The following is an 18,849-nucleotide window of genomic DNA, read 5'->3' on the forward strand; positions in this document are numbered from 1 at the left end:
GCGACAAACATGCCGAGGCGTAAGGCCTCATTAACACCAAGCACAGGAAGATCGACACGTCTTTCCGAGCGACGGATTTCTTTCTGAGCGCACAGAAATAGTCGTCCTTTAAGCTTCAAGGTTACAGTGTACAATGGACTTCTAATCAGAGGGTTTGTGAGTTTAAATCCAAGCACCAACAAGCTGCCATTGTGGGGGTCCTTGAGCAAGGCATTAACCTCAACTGCTCAGTTGCAGTCGCTCTGGATTGCTCGCTCTCTCAGTCGAGTTAAGCAAGTTCCTGAGGTATCAGTGTTCCTGTCCTTTTCTCCTCTTTGGATCTCTGAATGAAGTTCTCTTTCATAGAAATGAAAGAGAACGACTCTGTGCAACTCAAGAACTTTGAGGATGGATTTAGGCTGGATTTGATATCAACTACAATGGATCAGGACCACAGTTTGCATAAACAGTTTTGCTATATGCCATATAATGACGGAACTGTAATGAATGAACACGGTGATGTGGATGGGGTTCCCCTTTTAAATCTGGTTCCTCTCAAGGTTTCTTCCTCGTGCCATCTCAGGAAAGTTTACTTTGCCACAGTCGCCACTGGCTCGCTCATAAGGAATCAACTTACAATTATAAGGAACAAATTTAAAGGCAATAAATTTATACACTCTTTTATACAACTTTATAACCTCTTAATATCTGTAAAGCTGCTTTGATACAATATCCATTGTTAAAAGCCCTACACAAACAAAAATGAACTAAATTGACAAGAGCGTCTGCCAAATGCTATAAATGTCATTTGAAAATAAATAAATGATTGTTTTAGTGGACAGGTATTTCCGCTGATACAGCATCCTCGTCCGGGCTCTTACATCGTCATCCTGAGAGAAGAAACATAAAGTAGCAAGGACGTCACGAAGCACTAGAGTGACACCTAAAATGCATATTCATGATCCTGGCGCTGATATCTAACTCGGCACAGTGTTCATTTCCACCACAGCATTCACATCCATCCATCACAGATGGCACTTTGTGCCAGGAAATGGCAATGAAATGAATTCCTGAACTAACAGGAGTCCTTTCGAACCAAAACCACCAACAGCTTCATAGGTTACATGAATATTAATGTACCTGCTGATGTCAGTGAAGCCTTCTAAGCACAGATCCCTGTGAAACGCTCTGTGTGTGTGTGTGTGTGTGTGTGTGTGTGTGTGTGTGTGTGTGTGTGTGTGTGAGTTTTTCTCTCTGCACTTTTAAAGGTTCACCACATGGGCAACCATTTAAAAATATATTTTGCGAAAAAGGGTTCCTCAAGGGTTCTTTAAATAGTTAATAGTTCTTCACCCCCTGCAGGGCTTCTATTCAGAAAACTCTATATATCAGAAACCCCCTGCTTTAAAAAAATATACACAGAACTATTAAGGGATCTCCAGAGGGACAAAGCAAAATTTCCATCCGGAATTAAGATTAACTAGTTGTTGTATGAGTGTACAGTATATTTACTAGACATTCTAGAATGTATATAAATTGTCCTCTGCATTTCATATTAAAAAGACACTTTACAGCTTCTAGCATTCTTGGGTGCGTTTAATTATTATTTTTTAAACTCAGTTTAAAATCGGAATAAAATCCCAGCTTGCGAAATGTACAGTAACTGGATTTTTAGGATTTCCATTAAAAGTATCTCAGCACAAGACCTGTTTCGCCGCTGCAAAAAGAACAAGGTCCTCTCAATGTACAATAAACTCAATGAACATATATTTGATTTGGATTGTGATTTTCAAAACCTTTCAAACAAATAAATATAATTCAATAGCATCAATGCCACTGGTGTTAAATGGGATGCTTCTAATGCCTGTGCCAGTCTTTCTTGTTATTAATGAATATTCCTCAAATACCTCAAATATACAACCCAAATTCAAAAAAAAGTTGGGACACAATGTAAAATGTCAATTAAAACAGCATGCACTGATTTATAAATCTCATGGGAGTGCATTGGTGCCTGTGGCCTTGAACCTATGCAGCTTCATGAAGGCTGAACAGTATATACAGGTTTTAGAGAAACAAATGGTTCCATCCACAAAACATCTTTTTCAGGTAAAGCCTTGGATATTTGAACAAGACAATGCTAACTGCATACTGCATCTATTACTAGCATGACTTCATTGTAGAGTAGTCCAGCTGCTGAACTGGCCTCCCTGCTGTCCAGTCCTTTAACTGTTTAAAACATTTGGCACATCATCAAATAAAAACACAACAAAGGACACCCCGAACTGTTGAGCAGCTACAATCTTGTATCAGACACATATGAGACAACGTTCCTCTCCCAAAACTTCAGCAACTGGTTTTGTTTTTTGGAATTGTTTTTTATAGGTATATAATGTTTTCTTATATGTATATAATAATTGGATGTTTTTTAAGGGCTTTACTCAGGGGCCCAACAGTGTCAAGTTGGTGGTGTGTTACAACCCGCAATATTTTGTGGGTTGTACTGTATTTGTATTCGGTGTGTGGTTGTATGCAGGTGCCATCCCGAGACTCCAGTCCAGGCCTTCCCTGCACTTCAGTACACTAAAGCCATGCCCGCTTCCCTTGGATGACGTCAGTAGGGGGCGACCTTCAAAGTCGAGTCGGAAGCTGGGATCAAGAGCTCGCTTAGCCGACGCTCTCTCTGATCGTTTGTTACTCTGTTCCATGTTTTGTGATTTCCTGTTAATGATCTATGCCAATTCTGACTCCGAGTTTGCCCTGTCCCGTTCTGACCATGAACAACTCAGTTTATGTGAAAATATTAATAATTGATTATTATAATCTATTGAAATCATCATGAGACCAAAACCTTCTATTCAACTACTTAAAAAAAAATAGCGCAAATTAGGCCACAGGTGTTGTGGTGAGTTCAAGTGTGGAGTTCCTTTTTATATTTATTCCTCTCAAAATATTCTACTTGTTGTTGAACTGATGTTGAACTGTATCTTTGTGCTAAGTAGATACACCAAGCACCAGTCGAAAACGAAAAAAGTTCAATTCCCTGATTGGTGGCTTGCTGCATGCTTGACCAGTTACGTTTTCAGTACCACTCACATCACATTCACTTCATTACCATAAACTGTTTACATGCCATTTTTGCACTGCTTTTCTGGATTGCTGCTATTTGCTCTTTTGCACAACATTTTGTTTATATTTTTGTTACTGTTCACTTTACGTCTTTTTACAACAGGTTTACTGGCAGAGCTATTTTTTTTTATATTGTATTTTGTGTTTTGTGTATTTGTCTTGCTCTGTCTTGTGTTGTCTTTGCACTGTTTGCACCAGGTTGATGTTTATGTGGACACTTACTAGTCCTTAGCCCTGTGTTTTCTGTTTCTGTGATTGTTGTTGTATGTAGCACCAGGGTTTAGAAGGAACGTTGTTTCATTTCACTGTGTAATGCGTCAGCTAAATATGGTTGAAATGACAATAAAGCTTCTTGTCTTGATTTTGCCTTGGAATAGCCTGCTGCCGCATTTTTCCGCTATTACTGCATGTGTGCAAGACCGAGGAATATGTCCTTATTATTTTCTGATGCTCATTTCTAAGTTTCTTTGACTAACCCGTAACGCTGTTGCCAAGAAAAATAAAAAGCATGAGTTTTGGAAACCTGTCTGTGCTTAAATGATTTCTGTTGCAACTGGAGTTAGTAAGCTCTCCCTTCACCCAGACTCAACGTGTTACAACGGCTTGTATCTAAACAGTAGCCTACCAAGAAAGTCCTTGTTCACTGTCTTCCTCCTTCCTTTTACAACTATTTCTCTCGGTAAATTTATCTTTTGGCATCGTCGTGCATTTAAAAAAAAACGTTTTTTTCTCCCGATGCCGTGCAGCTCAGAACACAGGTGAGGTGCGTTTTTTAGTTTCCGTTTGGAAATTTCATTGGTCTAATGTTATGGGGTTCAGTGTTTTGGCTTGAAGTTTGTGAAACCGGGAAAACCCCAGGAAAAATCCATAAATTAGCCGCTTCGTTGTTTAAGCCGCGGGCAAAAAACTTGGGAAAAAGTAGCGGCTTATAGTCCGAAAAATACGGTAGTACAAACCTGTATACCATACTGTATATCACAGCTTTATTTCAAGGTCAGTGGAGTTTACACTATGTTGTATCAGTGCCTGTATCAGTGGAAATTAGAGTTGAAAAAAATAAGACAAGTTCCGGTTTACGGTCTTAACCACAAGAGGATCAGTCAGAAACGTTGACATATATAGGTCTCTATGTATTCAGGACATGGTGGAGGTTTGAAAAATGGTTTGTCTTGTTGTGACACACCCCACGGACCAGAGAAAAAGAACAAGTCTGGCTGATTTTTCTCTTTAATTTAAATGAAGCTCATGGCCAACAATACCAGATGTGGGGAGAATCTCTAATCACACCACGGACAAGTTTCGCTTTTAGGTGATGATCACGTTGCAAAACAAACGTCTACGAATTGAAATGGATGAGCCGCATTGGATTCAGCCGAGCCTTGTTGCACAGAAATAATCTCCCGCCGCTCTGCTCAGGACACACTGGGCCCGTTTCGCCCTAATACACACAAAGGGCAAGCGTATGAATTATTCCCAAGGTCTGCTTTTAGTTTGACGAAGAAGCATCTTACCTCAGCGCACAGGGACACAAGAAACCCGAAGCACTTTGTGATTTATTTTTTCAGAGAATGAACGTAATGCGATAATGAACGTTCAATTATCAACCTCATTTCCACCATCACTTTCATAAAACTTCATCTATTAATCTAAACTGAATAGGGCCGCGCATTAAAACTTTTAATGGAGACGCAGGGATGATTGATCGCCATGAAAGGATGACTATGCAGTAATTACACCACTTCAAACCGTCTTTGTGGAACCGATGGAGCAAGAACTCTTTCCATGTATTAGACAGATGAATATGAAGTTCCTGGAATTTATGTTACTTGTTCAGTAATTTTATGCAGCCGACTTTTCCATTAATTCTGCTGGACAGAACAGAAAAGATCAGAGTACATCATGCATAAACAGCTAATAACATTATCTTTGGGTAAGATAAAACTCAAAACACTTATTTGAGTAAGTAGGAAAGGGTTGCAGTTCTTACTTAAAGGATTGTATAAAGTGGTATCAAAAAGTTTTGAGAAGAGTTTTGTAACATGCCAACAGATGGCAGCACAGGGCTGCACGCACAGCCACAGGAGGCACCGACCTTCATAAGTCAATGTGACAAAAGATATCATCCTGTGTACCTCGGGAGCTGTGCGAAGTGAATAAATATATTTATTTTTTCCTGAATACTAGACGTCATCACCAAATCTCTTTTTCAAATGTATTAATTTGAGGATTAAGAATTTGTGGTGTTACATTTTTCCCCCCAAACATAGCGACATTTCTCCTTTGTGTTCTCACCCAATTCCTGTAAATAAATGTCTTCTTTTCTTATTAGTCTCATTCACGATAAAACCATCTGGTTTGTTGCAGGAAATATAGAAAATACCCGCTTTCAGTACTTTGATCTCCAAGGACACCAGGACAAGAACAACGAGGGCAGACAATAAAGTCGTCGAGACAAGCGTTTGGGTTGGAGAGGCGAGGTGAAAAGAAACCAGACTGAGCACGCACACATCGCTGTCCTCTGAATTGATATGAAAGAGTCAAGAGCAGGACGTGTTCTACAACCTTGGGGAAACATGAATATCTGCTCTAATCGTCTAACCAACTCTGCATGTCACTATCCATTAAAAGCGTATCGATGCGATACATAAAGGAGTACTTTAATCAGACCAGGACAAAGCAGAAGAGAAATAAAAATAAAAGGATTGGGCTGAATGAGAAATGTCAATCTCGTTTTTTTGGTATACGAAATGGGAAAAAGATGAGTACTTTGTCCCTACACACACACACACACATACACACACACACACACACACACACACACACAGAACTCACTCACCTTGTACTGAAATAGAAAGAAGCCGCAGAATAGACTGTACAGGTCAGCGGTGAGGAGAGACAAGTTGACCGTCGTGGCACTGGTCCTTTTGATCACTACAGGCATGAAGCTATAGAGACCAAACATGCAGGCACTGAAGCCGATATACAGTAGACCTAAAGAGAGACACAGAGACACTTGATAGTCACTTCCAGCTATTTGCAACAGAAAAATCCACTGTCTTTGAAAAAAAAACCTTAAGCTCAGAATTAAAGTAATGAAAAGATGCACTTTTCCCGACTGGGATCAGCTAGAAGGTAAAGCGCTGCAGTCTGAAATGATCTTGCAAAGGGTTTTTTTTTATGGAAAAAACTATATCTAGGTGTTCTCTAAAAATATATATAGAAAAAAAATCTTATAGTTTTTATCAAGGAATATTATTTCTTTCTTTCTTGGGCTTTGAAAGAAATTTTCCCCTTGACTGCAACTGTAAAAGTGCAAATTGATCAGTTATTTCTTATTAAACCATTAGAAATGATATATCTGATAATTCAGCCTGCTTCCTGAGCTTCAAATGATCTATATAATAAACAGCAATAGTACAAGAAGGCTTTATGCCTTGTGTGTAATTGGTCAAATGTTCAGATATTAGATTACTAAAAGATATATTTGATTATTAATCAATATAATATTACACTTGCTAAGTCGTATTTTCCAGCGCAAGAGTTCTCCACTCCATTTCACTCCATTTTGGCAGATCCTGGATCTAACAACACCTTGAATCTCATTTTGGTTTCTTTTCAATGTTCTTGTTTTGCCCTGATGATGTTTCTTGCTAATTTACCGTTCATAATCCTACCTGCTGATTTGGACTTGTTTGCCTGTTGTATTAATAAACCATTCTTATACTGCACTTCCATATATATATATATATATATATATATATATATATATATATATATATATATATATATATATATATATATATATATATAAAATTAATGGCTAGAGGTCGACCGATTAATCGTTTTGCCAATTAATCAGCACTAATAGTTGATTGCTGGAATTTCTGGCAAAAATCCATACTCATAGTTTTTCCAGGTTGCGTCCGATGCTTGATCTGCTGTCATTACAAGAGTGACATCTAGTGGCGAATCAGTGACATCATGTGCGTTTTTTTTTTTTTTCACGAGACTGTGTGCTGCACAGAGAGCGCTATATTATATTTATTTACTATAATTTATAATTGATTATTTATATAATTATATTTGTTTAATAAAAATAAATATTAAAAAATTATCGGTTGATTAATCGGTAATCGGCAAGTACGATGCAACCGAGCCATCAGTGAAATACGGTCGATACTGTTAAAGTGTGATCAGGTGAACATAAGAATATTTATTTTATCTCTATGTGAGGATATGATTTTTTTGTTGTTGTTGGCCATTAGTTGTTAAATTGCTCTCTGCTTTTTCTTTGGAGAGCCTAAGTGCTGAATCATAACCTTTACTCACATATCTCCAAAGAGCAGCAGGATAACGGCAAATAAATATAAGATATGACTCCCGTTTTATCTGTGAAGGGCTGAGATTTAAAAGTCACTGATATTACAAGGCCATGAAGAACAGCCCATTTTTTGTGTTTTTGCAGAAAACTTTCTGCTAACATTTTAAACATTACAAGATTGAGGGTCTCAGATCAGTCAAACCCGATTCTGTCCTTTTTAAGATTTTTTTTAAGATGTTTCAAAGTGCACATTAAATTTCCACAGATGATGATGATGAAGATGCGACAGGGCAGGAGACGGATAAGTGATTTTTTAAAATATTTTTTTGCTTTGAGATGGATACAGTGCTAAAATAAATAAATAAATAAATTGAATAAAAACCCCACAGCACTTGCAGCTCCACCATGGCCATTTCCCAATTCGGCAATTTCACTAAAAGCAATCAGGATCCTATTGAACGCCTGCGTTTTCTACAAAACTCTCTTCAGGCTTGCCGTTTTACTCAGAACTAAAAAGAATATTACCTCGTGATTCCAGGTAGGCTCGTTGGCTGAAAACAAATATTACTCCATCAAGACAAGACTACATATAACACCAGTTCTAGGCAGTTATTGGAAATCTATTTGCCATGTTTTGTCCTTGCAGTGAAACAAACATACTGAAACTTGTTTACTATATACACAAACCGTTGTGGACTATAATATTGGTATGTGATTTATGAACATCTCATTCCACATTCAGACCCCATTTTCTCCATAATAACTTCCACTCTACTGAAAGATGCTCCACTAGATTTTGTGGAGATTTGTGCTCATTCAGTCACAAGGCTGTTAGTAAAGTCAGGTGCTGATGTAGGTGACGTGTGGAGGTCTGGGGTGTAGCCAGCATCTTCCATTCCAATCCATGTAAACCATATGTTCAAGGAGTTGTGCACATGGGCATCATCGTGTGGAACAGGTTCAAGTAAAGGGAAAATTTCAAGCTGCATCCAAAGACGTCCTATACAATTGTGTGCCTCCAAGTTTATACTGAAAGGGATGTGTAACGTGATATGCTGGTTGAAATTTGATTAAATAGAAAATCTAGAATCGCTAGAATAGACTATTGGAATAATACTCTACATATTCATGGACAAAAAAATATATTTAAATGTGATTCTGATTTAGACTAGCAGAGAAGGCCTTGCTAGTCTTGTCACCTCTTCACTGTGTTTACACAATGCTAGATGATTCAAACGTAATAAATTATTTGAAATCCTTACACCATAAACTTCCCCAGAATGCGCCAGAATAACAACGTTTTCCAACTCGTTCTGTAAAAATGCACAGAATCTGCAGCACGACTCTACGAGACTATGAGATGTCAGCTCACACATTTGAATGTCATGAATATTCAGGACAATTTTCAAATCCGCTGTCGCTAACGACTGCAAATTTAGATACATTGCGGGGCATCGTCTGAGCGAGCGCCTGTAACTCTTCAGTACATGGAATGAGTTTCCCTCTCAAAAATGAAAATGTGGACCGTGTGGGATGATATTTATTACAGAATGAGATTTCATCAAGCTGGGTTAAAGCTAGAGCGTGTTCTGAGCTTGTAACTTCGATCTCATGCCCCTTAACACTAAAAGAACTGGCCTTTATTAGATCTAGATTCAGGTTACAGCACCATTAGTGTTTGCATAGAGTATAAATATACACCTTGTGATCCGTGATTTGTCTTTCAGCCAGCATATTATTGTCTTTTGTTGATATGGTTTATGGTTTGGATACCTAAACAGAAATTGGAAAACATATATACATTTTTATGGCAAACTGCTAGGACCCAGGTGAGCCAGTTGTATTCATATACAGCGACTGCATTGCCAATTCCGTGTACAGCTCAGCCAATCTGGTTCCGTCTTTTAAAGTTAACTTTTTAATAACATTCACGGTCCTGAACAATGAGTGACATTTGGTAGTCAGATAAAATCAGAGTTTGACCATTGTTTAAAAACAAATGGATGAATTTTAATAGCTAACGTTAGTGCAGCGGTCAGGGACATCTTTTTACCTCCTACCTAAGCCCCGCCCATAAAAAAAACCTGTCACCATGCTATCTAACTGAAAAAGGGTCTATATATGGATTGTTATATCTTAAATTCATCGATCGAGGCCCGGGTTACCAACGACCACCACAGGTATCATTAGACAACAGGTTATCGGATGGAAATTCCTCTACTGTGGGCCGGAAGAGGAGAAGGAGATGAGGAAGACATCTACAGAGACAGCAGAAAATGGAGAAGTGTAGGAGAGTGGAGGTTCGGGTTGGTACTTTAAATGTGGGTACTATGACTGGTAAAGGGAGAGAGGTAGCTGAAATGATGGAGAGAAGAAAGGTAGGCAGGAACATTGGAGGTGGGTTTAAACTGTTCTATCATGGTGTGGATGGAAGAGAAATGGTGTAGGGGTGATCCTGAAGGAAGAGTACAGCAAGAGTGTAGTGGAGGTGAAGAGAGTTTCTGATAGGGTGATTAACGTGAAGCTGGAAGTTAAAGGGGTGATGATAAATGTCATCAGTGCTTATGCAACACAAGTGGGCTGTGAGATGGAGAAGAAGGAAAAATTCTGGTGTGAGTTAGATGAAGTGGTAGAAGGTGTACCTAGGAATGAAAAATTTGTGATTGGAGCAGATTTAAATAGGTGTGAAGGTGAAGGGAACAGAGGTGATGAGGAGGTGATGGGTAGGTATGGTTTCCAGGGGAGGAATATGGAAGGGCAGATGGTGGTGGATTTTGCTAAAAGGATGGAAATGGCAGTTGTGAAGGTGCACACAGGTGGACGATGTTCTATGTAGGAGATGCAACCTGAAGGAGATTGGAGACTGTAAAGTGTTGGCAGGGGACAGTGTAGCTAGACAGCATCGGATGGTGGTCTGTAGGATGGTTTTGAAGGTGACAAAGAAGAGGAGGAGAGTGAGGACTGAAAGACGAATAAGATAGTGGAAAATGAAGGAGGAAGAATGTAGTGTGAGATTCAGGGAAGAGGAGCAACTACTGCAGAAATGATAAGGGAGACAGCTCGAAAGGTACTTGGTGTGACATCTGGAAATAGAAAGAAAAACAAAGAGACGTGGTGGTGGAATGAGGAAGTGCAGGAGAGCATAAGGAGAAAGAGGTTGGCAAAACAAAATTGGGATCAACAGAGTGATAAGAAAAGTAGGCAGGAGTACAAGGAGATGCGGCAGCAGGTAAAGAGGGATGTGGCGAAAGCCAAGGAAAAGGCATATAAGGAGCTGTATGAGAGGTTGGACACTAAGGAAGGAGAAAAGGATTTGTAGCGATTGGCCAGGCAGAGGGACCGAGCTGGGAAGGATGTGCTGCAAGTTAGAGCAATAAAGGATGGAAATGGAAATATGTTGCCTGGTGAAGAGAGTGTGTTGAGAAGATGGAGAAGATGAAGTTATGGGAAAGAGTAGTGAAAGCCAGACTGAGAGTGGAGGTGACCATTTGTGAGCAGCAGTATGGTTTCATGTCGAAGAAGAGCACCACAGATGCATTATTTGCTTTGAGAATGTTGATGGAGAAGTATAGAGAAGGTCAGAAGGAGTTGCAATGCGTGTTTGTGGATTTAGGAAAGCGTACGACAGGGTGCCAATAGAGGATTTATGGTATTGTATAAGGAAGTCAGGTGTGGCAGAGAAGTATGTGAGGGTGGTGCAGGACATGTATGAGGACAGTGTGACAGCAGTGAAGTGTGCAGTAGAAACGACAGACTGGTTCAAGGTGGAGGTTGGACTGCATCAAGGATTGGCTCTGAGCCCTTTCCTGTTTGCAGTGGTGATGGACAGGTTGACAGACGAGGTCAGACAGGAGTCTGTGTAGACTATAATGTTTGCGGATGATATAGTTTTTTGTGGTGAGAGTAGGGAGCAGGTTGAGAAGAGCCTGGAGAGGAATGAAAGTCAGTAGGTGTAAGACAGAGTACATGTGTGTGAATGAGAGGGAGGGCAGTGGAGTGGTGCGGTTGCAGGGAGAAGAGGTGGTGAAGGTGGATGGGGTTTAGGTACCTGGGGTCAACAGTGCAAAGTGTGTTAGGGAAGTAAAGAAAAGAGTGCAGGCAGGGTGGAGTGGGTGGAGAAGAGTGGCAGGAGTGATTTGTGATAAAAGAATATCTGCAAGAATAAGAGGGAAAGTTTATAGGACTGTGGTGACATCTGCAATGTTGTATGGTTTAGAGACAGTGGCATTGAGTAAAAGACAGTAGGTGGAGGTGGAGCTGGAGGTAGCAGAGCTGAAGATGTTGAGGTTTTCTTTGGGAGTGATGACGATGGACAGGATTAGAAATGAGTTTATTTGAGGGACAGCGCATGTAGGACATTTTGGAGACAAGGTGAGGGAGACGAGATTAAGATGGTTTGGACATGTGCAGAGGAGGGACATGGGGTATATCAGTAGGAGAATGCTGAGGATGGAGCTACCAGGAAGGAGGAGCAGAGGAAAACCAAGGAGGTGGTTTTTGGATGTGGTGAGGGAAGACATGCAGGTAGTTGGTTTGAAAGAGGCAGATGTAGAGGACAAGGGGGTATGGAGACGGATGATCCGCTGTGGCGCCCCCTAATGGGAGCAGCCGAAAGAAGAAGAAGAAAATGTTGGAAAAGTTGGAGGGGGTGTTGATAGAAAACTGATAGAACAAGCAAAGAGGTGATACTGTATATTAATGTAAAATGCTGTGAGTTTGTTGTTGTTGATGTTTATTAGTTTGTTCTTGTACTACAGTGGAACCCGGTTATGTCGATGTCCTAGGGAGTCGCCAAAAAGCATCGAGGTAACCGATGATCGAGATAAACAAAAATCAAAATGGCGGCAGTATATTAACGTGCTTAAAATTTCTTTATGTACATGATGTGCGTTATTAAATGAGAATGTGCATGCACGTGTTTTTAAAGGGTTTTTTTACACAACAGCGTTGCTGCGATTTGTTTGATAAAGGCATGCTATAAAAATACATACATGTTTATCTGTCAGGAATCCACCTGCCACGCCCCCTTTGGCCCCCTTCAGCGTGGCAGGTGCTTTCTCGGCCGCTTTCTCTGAAACTCCCGCGGCTTCAATCTCGCACATATGGTGCTCGTTTAGCATCATCACCAGCTCCTATTTAAACTTCCACACTCTCACTGTCCGTTATTGTTGGTATATGTTGGTTCACGGCAATCGTTGTTATCGCTCATGTGTATCCGGGTACGTGCCTTCCCACCGGCACTCTCTCAACGGCTGCTCTTTTCTTCCCAAAGTGCATCGCGGATTCCCCTCGATCCTGCCGGTGTTCATTCTATGATTTTGGATGGTCATCACACGTTCCGCGCCGCCAAGCGCGGCTTTCGCCTCCCGTTCATCGCATAACATTTAACAACAAAAGGCATATGTGCACTAACTAACAGCAGAGATTCACCAGTATACAATACAACACCTGTAGCAGCTGTAAGGCTTGATTTTTCCGCCACTTCCGCGAGTTCTTCTGCGCTGCACCGAGATAACCGACGTTAAATAGCAAATTTTTGACATAACCAATAAAAAATGCTTAGAAAAAGCGAGAATTTGGCGGTTCCACTTCAAAAACGTCGACTTAATAGGATTGTCGAGGTAACCGAGGTCGAGATAAGCGGGTTCCACTGTATTTGTTACATGGAATCAATATTCATAGTTAAAATGCAATAAAAAGATTTAAAACAAGATATACAGGATGCAACACATTGGGTATCTTTCTATATTTCTTGTCCATGTGCGACGTTCTACATTATATAAATGTAAATATTCTATTTTCAAAAGTTGAATTTTCAATCTAAGAAAAGAACAAGTATCATTTATATACATGACAACTGAGGAAAAACTTTAAAGGGTGTATTTGAATCTTAATCACCTAAATCGTTAACCGCTGAACCATGACCCTAAATGTTTGGGAATTTAGAATTTTTCTAAATTCACAGTACAGTGAAACCCGGTTATCTCGCCCTCGGTTACCTCGACAACCCTATTAAGTCGACGTTTTTGAAGTGGAACCGCCAAATTCTCGCTTTTTCTAAGCATTTTTTATCGGTTATGCCGAACCCTAATATCTCAAACACAAGGGGGGAAAAATTTGCCATTTAACGTCAGTTATCTCGGTGCAGCCGCAGAAGAACTCGCGGAAGTGGCGGAATAATCAAGTCTTACAGCTGCTACAGGTGTTGTATTGTATACTGGTGTTAGGCGTGGTGCGGAGGCGGAAGCCGGAGTAACAGCAAACAGAAACTTTATTTAACAAAGGCAGAGCCAACACAAAATACCCGCGTAGATCGGGATAATCCGGCAAACGGCAGTCCAATAATAACATCAACGGTGCGTTATCGAGGAAGCGCGGCGCAGAGGAAGCGACGGGGAAGCGTTCGAAAGTCCGAGGTGTGCTGGGGAAGGAAAACGCAGCCGTGGAGTGAATGAGGAGTCCGGGAGGAAACGGTATGTAGCGGGTGCAGCATACACACGACCACGCATAAACACATATAATAACGGACCCCGAGAGTGGGTGAGTGAGCGGTTAGTATGGGAGCCGGGAGTGAGTGAGTAACGCGCTTCAGCTGTGTATGATTTGCGCTGCGAGCTTGTTAGCGTGCGGAGGCAATGACAGCCTCTGAAGGAGGCGTGGCAGGTGGATTCCTGACAACTGGTGAATCTCTGCTGTTAGTTAGTGCACATATGCGTTTTGTTGTTAAATGTTATGCGATGAACGGGAGGCGAAAGCCGCGCTTGGCGGCGCGGAACATGTGATGACCATCCAAAAGCATAGAATGAACACCAGCAGGATCGGGGGGAATCCGCGGTGCGCTTTGGAAAGACAAGAGCAGCCGTTGAGAGAGTGCCGGTGGGAAGGCACGTACCGGGATACGCATGCGCGATAACAACGACCGCCGTGAACCAACATATACCAACAATAACGGACAGTGAGAGTGTGGAAGTTTAAATAGGAGCTGGTGATGATGATAAACGAGCACCATATGTGCGCGATTGAAGCCGAGAGCTTCAGAGAAAGCGGCCGAGAAAGCACCTGACACGCTGAAGGGGCGAAGGGGCGTGGCAGGTGGATTCCTGACAGATAAACATGTACTGTATGTATTTTTATAGCATGCCTTCATCAAACAAATCGTGGCAACGCTGTTGTGTAAAAAACCCTTCAAAAACACGTGCATGCACATTCTCATTTATTAACGCACATCATGTACATAAAGAAATTTCAAGCACGTTAATATACTGCCGCCATTTTGATTTTCGTTTATCTCGATCATCGGTTACCTCGATGCTTTTTGGCAACCCCCTAGGACATCGACATAACTGGGTTCCACTGTAATATGTGACATTATTTCCCAGTTCACTACATTTATTATGCAGGATCAAGCAGTTATTATATTTCTGGGGCAGCACAGTCTAATGATGAAGTGGTGACACGTATTCTTCTAGCACATACTTTTACAATTCCATCTCCAGGCTCTCGAATGCCCCTGGGGCAAGTCGATACCCTCCGAGACGTGGCTTTGGCATGTCTTGGACACTTCGACAACACACACTCCCTGACCAATGCACAGTGTTTTGTCACCGACTTTGGCAATAGCACTGGGGAATGATGGGATGGATGACAGTTTCTCCACCTCTTTACTGATCCTCAGCCAAACAGCATTCATCATTCCAGATTGGTGTAAGAAGTATGATAGATAAGATAGATACGCTAGATAAATCGGACACTCCTGAATAAAGCTGTTGCGGTACGCGCAGAGGTTGGAAAGGAAGCTGTGTTAACTGCGCTATTTTCTCAGTATCTCCGAGGGAAAGCTCCTACTGTGTCTTCTTTCAGCCGAGCCTCACTTACCCAGAAACAGTAGCGCTATGTGACAGCTCTCCTGAGTTCACTGCTGAGAGAAAAAATATCTCACGCAGCAGGGGAAGGAAATGTGTGCCGTATGTGTGCATAAGCGGTGGGCAGAAGTGAGCGAAAATGGCAATCGGGGCTTTCAGTAACACCCCACCCACCAACACAGCGAAAAAAAAAAAAAACATGGGTTTTTAATTAGCCCGGCCTCCTATTGCTCTCCCGTCCCCCTGTGGGTGCCCCATTTGAAAATAAAAACTGGATGGTGTGTATAAATCTTACCGATCTGCCAATCCCACTGCACTTTCAGAAGCTCCTTGTGTTCCATGATGGCGCTGAAAGAAACAGAACGAAAAAGCAATTTAGGGGATCAATATGAAATAACACGCTTATGAGTGGAAGAAGAAAGAACAACCTGGTATCTTTCAAACAGGTCAATGTGCTTTTTTTTTTTACTATTTTTAAAATCCCAGAAATTGGTACTCTCACACAGGCTAGGTGGTTATTTTCTTGGTGAAAAAAAACCCCAACAAAAAACAGTCATCATGATGTCAGATTGTCAGTCTTATACCAATCTCTGGATGGGAGCTAAAAGAGCAAATATAAAGAGGGAGTGGGAGGAATAGGGTCCCCTGTCAATCCCTTAGGGGCCCCCTGAGCAAGGCCCTCGACCCTCAGTGCTCCAGGGGCACTGTATCATGGCTGACCCAGCACTCTGACTACAGGGATTTGTGAAGACTGAATTTCATTGTGCTGTAAAGTACCTGTGACAGGTTTAAAGCACCTTTACTTTTACTGTTGGGGAAAAAGGCTTAATTTATCACTATTTAAAAAAGATTTTTATTTTCTTTCGTAAAAACATTCCAGGAACAATCATCCTGAGATCTCACAAGGAATCTTCAGAGTTCTGATAGAGAACCTTAATCCGTTCGGTTCACCTCAGTTGTGTAGGAAACTCGACAGAACGGAGAAGAAATCCCAGCTGAGCCACTTTGCTGCGATAAGCTTGAGATCTCAAATATGATAGATGATTATTCTCTAAAACCGGCTGCATTTTTTTTTTTTTTTTTTTTAACCAGCGTTGATCAGGCATGACGCCGTTTTAGTGCCACGTTAAAACAATAAATAAATCTTGGATTACGAGATTAAAGTCATAGCAGAATGAGAATAAAGTCATAATATTTTGACAATAAAGTCCAACTTATGAGAATAAAGTGGTAGCAATACAAGAAAAAAAATCTAAATATTTTAAGAATATAGTCAAAGTTATGAGAATAATATACTTACAGTATGAAAATAAATCGAAACGTTTTAAGAATAAGTCAAAATTTCGAGAATAAAGTCGTAACAGTATGAGAATATAGTCGAAATATTTTGAGAAAAAACATTGACTTGAAACTCAAAATATTTCGACATTATTCTCAAATTGCTACTACTTTATTCTCATAGATCGACGTCGTAATCAGGACATAGAAATGTAAGAAATTATTGTTGCCATTCCCTTCAGCAAAATTTGTATCAGCAGAACTTTCAGCTTCTGCATTCGACAGCAATCTCTATCCCAGTAAGCACAAAAGCTTGATTTAATAATTCATACTGAGGTCTTTGCCAGACCTTAATGGGACGTGTGTTGGATACTCTTTTCCGATGTTGTTCTGATTATTACCCAGGTATTGTATAAGTCCTGGTATCCATTTTGTACAAGGCATCTTGTCCTGTTTGACTGCTTCATCCATTTTAAAGGTCTTTCAATCCCGGCTTGCTGGTACACTAAACCCTGTCCTGTTTACTTCCCATGTCAAAGTGCATGAAAGTGAGAGATGCACTGGAAGGCAGTGAGCTCGAGAGGGCACTTTATTTGAGACCCACACTCTCGGGAAAAGTACCCTTCCTTGTTGCCTGTACATTACCTTCAAGAGTACACTAAGGGCAAGGAACATGTCTTTTCATGTCTGGGCTATTAGTCTTTTCTCTTTCATTGTTGCCTAGTTGACAGATAATGAATTGGGAAGGTGGAACCAAGTGCTAATACTTTAATAAAGTGCAAACACAAACCGAAGAAACAAGAGAACCATAACCTTAGCATGAACATATAAAATACAGTCGAAAAACAACAATCATCAGGAAAAAAAACAACCACAGGCAAAGAGTCACATAAAAGGTAAGCTGATTTACGCGACGTCTACACTAATCCAGATAAATCTGAAAATGTCGATTTCTTCTAAAAACGATCCGCATTCACACTTTTGTTTTCATGCATTTTCCAAAAGCAAAACGTAATTTAGCGCCTGGTTGAAAGGTTGCAGCAGTGACTAAAAAAATGCATCATCGCTTTCAAAAGCCTTGGTTTTCATGGTTCACTCTGCAATGCGAAAAAAAACGTTTCAGAATTATACACTTTGAAGAGCGTTCTCAAAAAGCTACATTTTTCCGTTGACTGAATGTGTGGACGGAAAGCCAAAAGAAAGAGAAAATTATGTGTTTTCAAATGCCAACATATGAGTGTAGACATTGCCTTAATGTACAGCATCTGGCAGACACCCTTTCCCAAAGCAGCGTACATTAATGGTTTTTACACAACAGTAGCTGCAGGACTGGGATTTGAACTCACAGCCTTCTGAGCAGAAGTTCAGCATCTTAACCACTGATCTAGCACTCAATTAATTGCTGGGGAATGCGACACAGGTCTGGAGACAATCACATGACATGGTAATGTGCAGTGGCTGATGGGAGACATAGTCCTGTGGCTCTTGATACAAGTTTTCATTGATATATTGAGTCATGTGGTACATGTTACATTTTTTTTTTAATCCAAGGGACTTAAACTGAGCAAATTATAAATTGTGGTCTTGCTGAACAAGAGATCGCCTTTAAATCATTTAGTCTTTTAAGCAACCTAAATATGAAACTGGGCAAAACAATAAAGCATTTATCAGTGGGTTAAGCGAATGATTAACTTGATAAAAATGTGAGGAAGAATGTGTTTAAGAATGAGAAAGCAAAATCTACACTATATCTGTACTTTATGTCTGTACTTTTAAGAGTCACCAACAGCTTTTACCAAATTCCTTGTGTGTGTCAACACACTTGGCCAATAAACCTGATTCTGATATGAACAAACATATTGGGACACCTGACTTTTGCAGCCATGTGGTTCTTCCCCAAACTGTAACCACAGTATTGGAGGCACAAATTGTATTGGATCTCAATGGAAGGAAGAGCAAAACATTTTCCCTCAACTTGATCTAGGATATCCAAACCTGTTCCAGCATGAAGCTCCATGAAGATATGCTTTACATGGGTTGCAGTAGAAGATCTCTAGTGGCCTGCTATAGAGCCCTGACCTCAACCCTACTAAACACCTGAGGGATGAATGTGAATGCTGACTGCACCTCAGGCATCCTCACCTCACTCACATCAATACCTGAATGCACTAACACCCTCCACAAGCACACAAAGTCTAGTGGAACATCTTACCAGAAGAGTGGAGGTTATTTTAACAGTGGGATGTTCACAAAGCACATGCAAATCTCATGGAATTGGTTTCT

At 40.7% G+C, this 18,849-nt stretch overlaps 1 protein-coding gene across 1 annotated transcript in view; it reads right to left on the bottom strand.

The window, feature by feature from the left end:
* The window catches only part of slc35f1 (solute carrier family 35 member F1), a 151,703-nt gene that overhangs the window by 7,567 nt on the left and 125,287 nt on the right, over positions 1-18,849 (bottom strand). Inside the window, exons 6-7 of the mRNA XM_046836729.1 lie at positions 15,584-15,636; positions 5,942-6,096 (exon numbers count right to left, since the gene is read on the bottom strand). Of these exons, the coding sequence (XP_046692685.1) occupies positions 5,942-6,096; positions 15,584-15,636 (208 nt within the window). The remainder of the gene's footprint in view (positions 1-5,941; positions 6,097-15,583; positions 15,637-18,849) is intronic.

This window comes from Silurus meridionalis, chromosome 23, assembly GCF_014805685.1.
Source record: "Silurus meridionalis isolate SWU-2019-XX chromosome 23, ASM1480568v1, whole genome shotgun sequence".
In the NCBI taxonomy this organism is placed as follows: Eukaryota; Metazoa; Chordata; class Actinopteri; order Siluriformes; family Siluridae; genus Silurus; species Silurus meridionalis.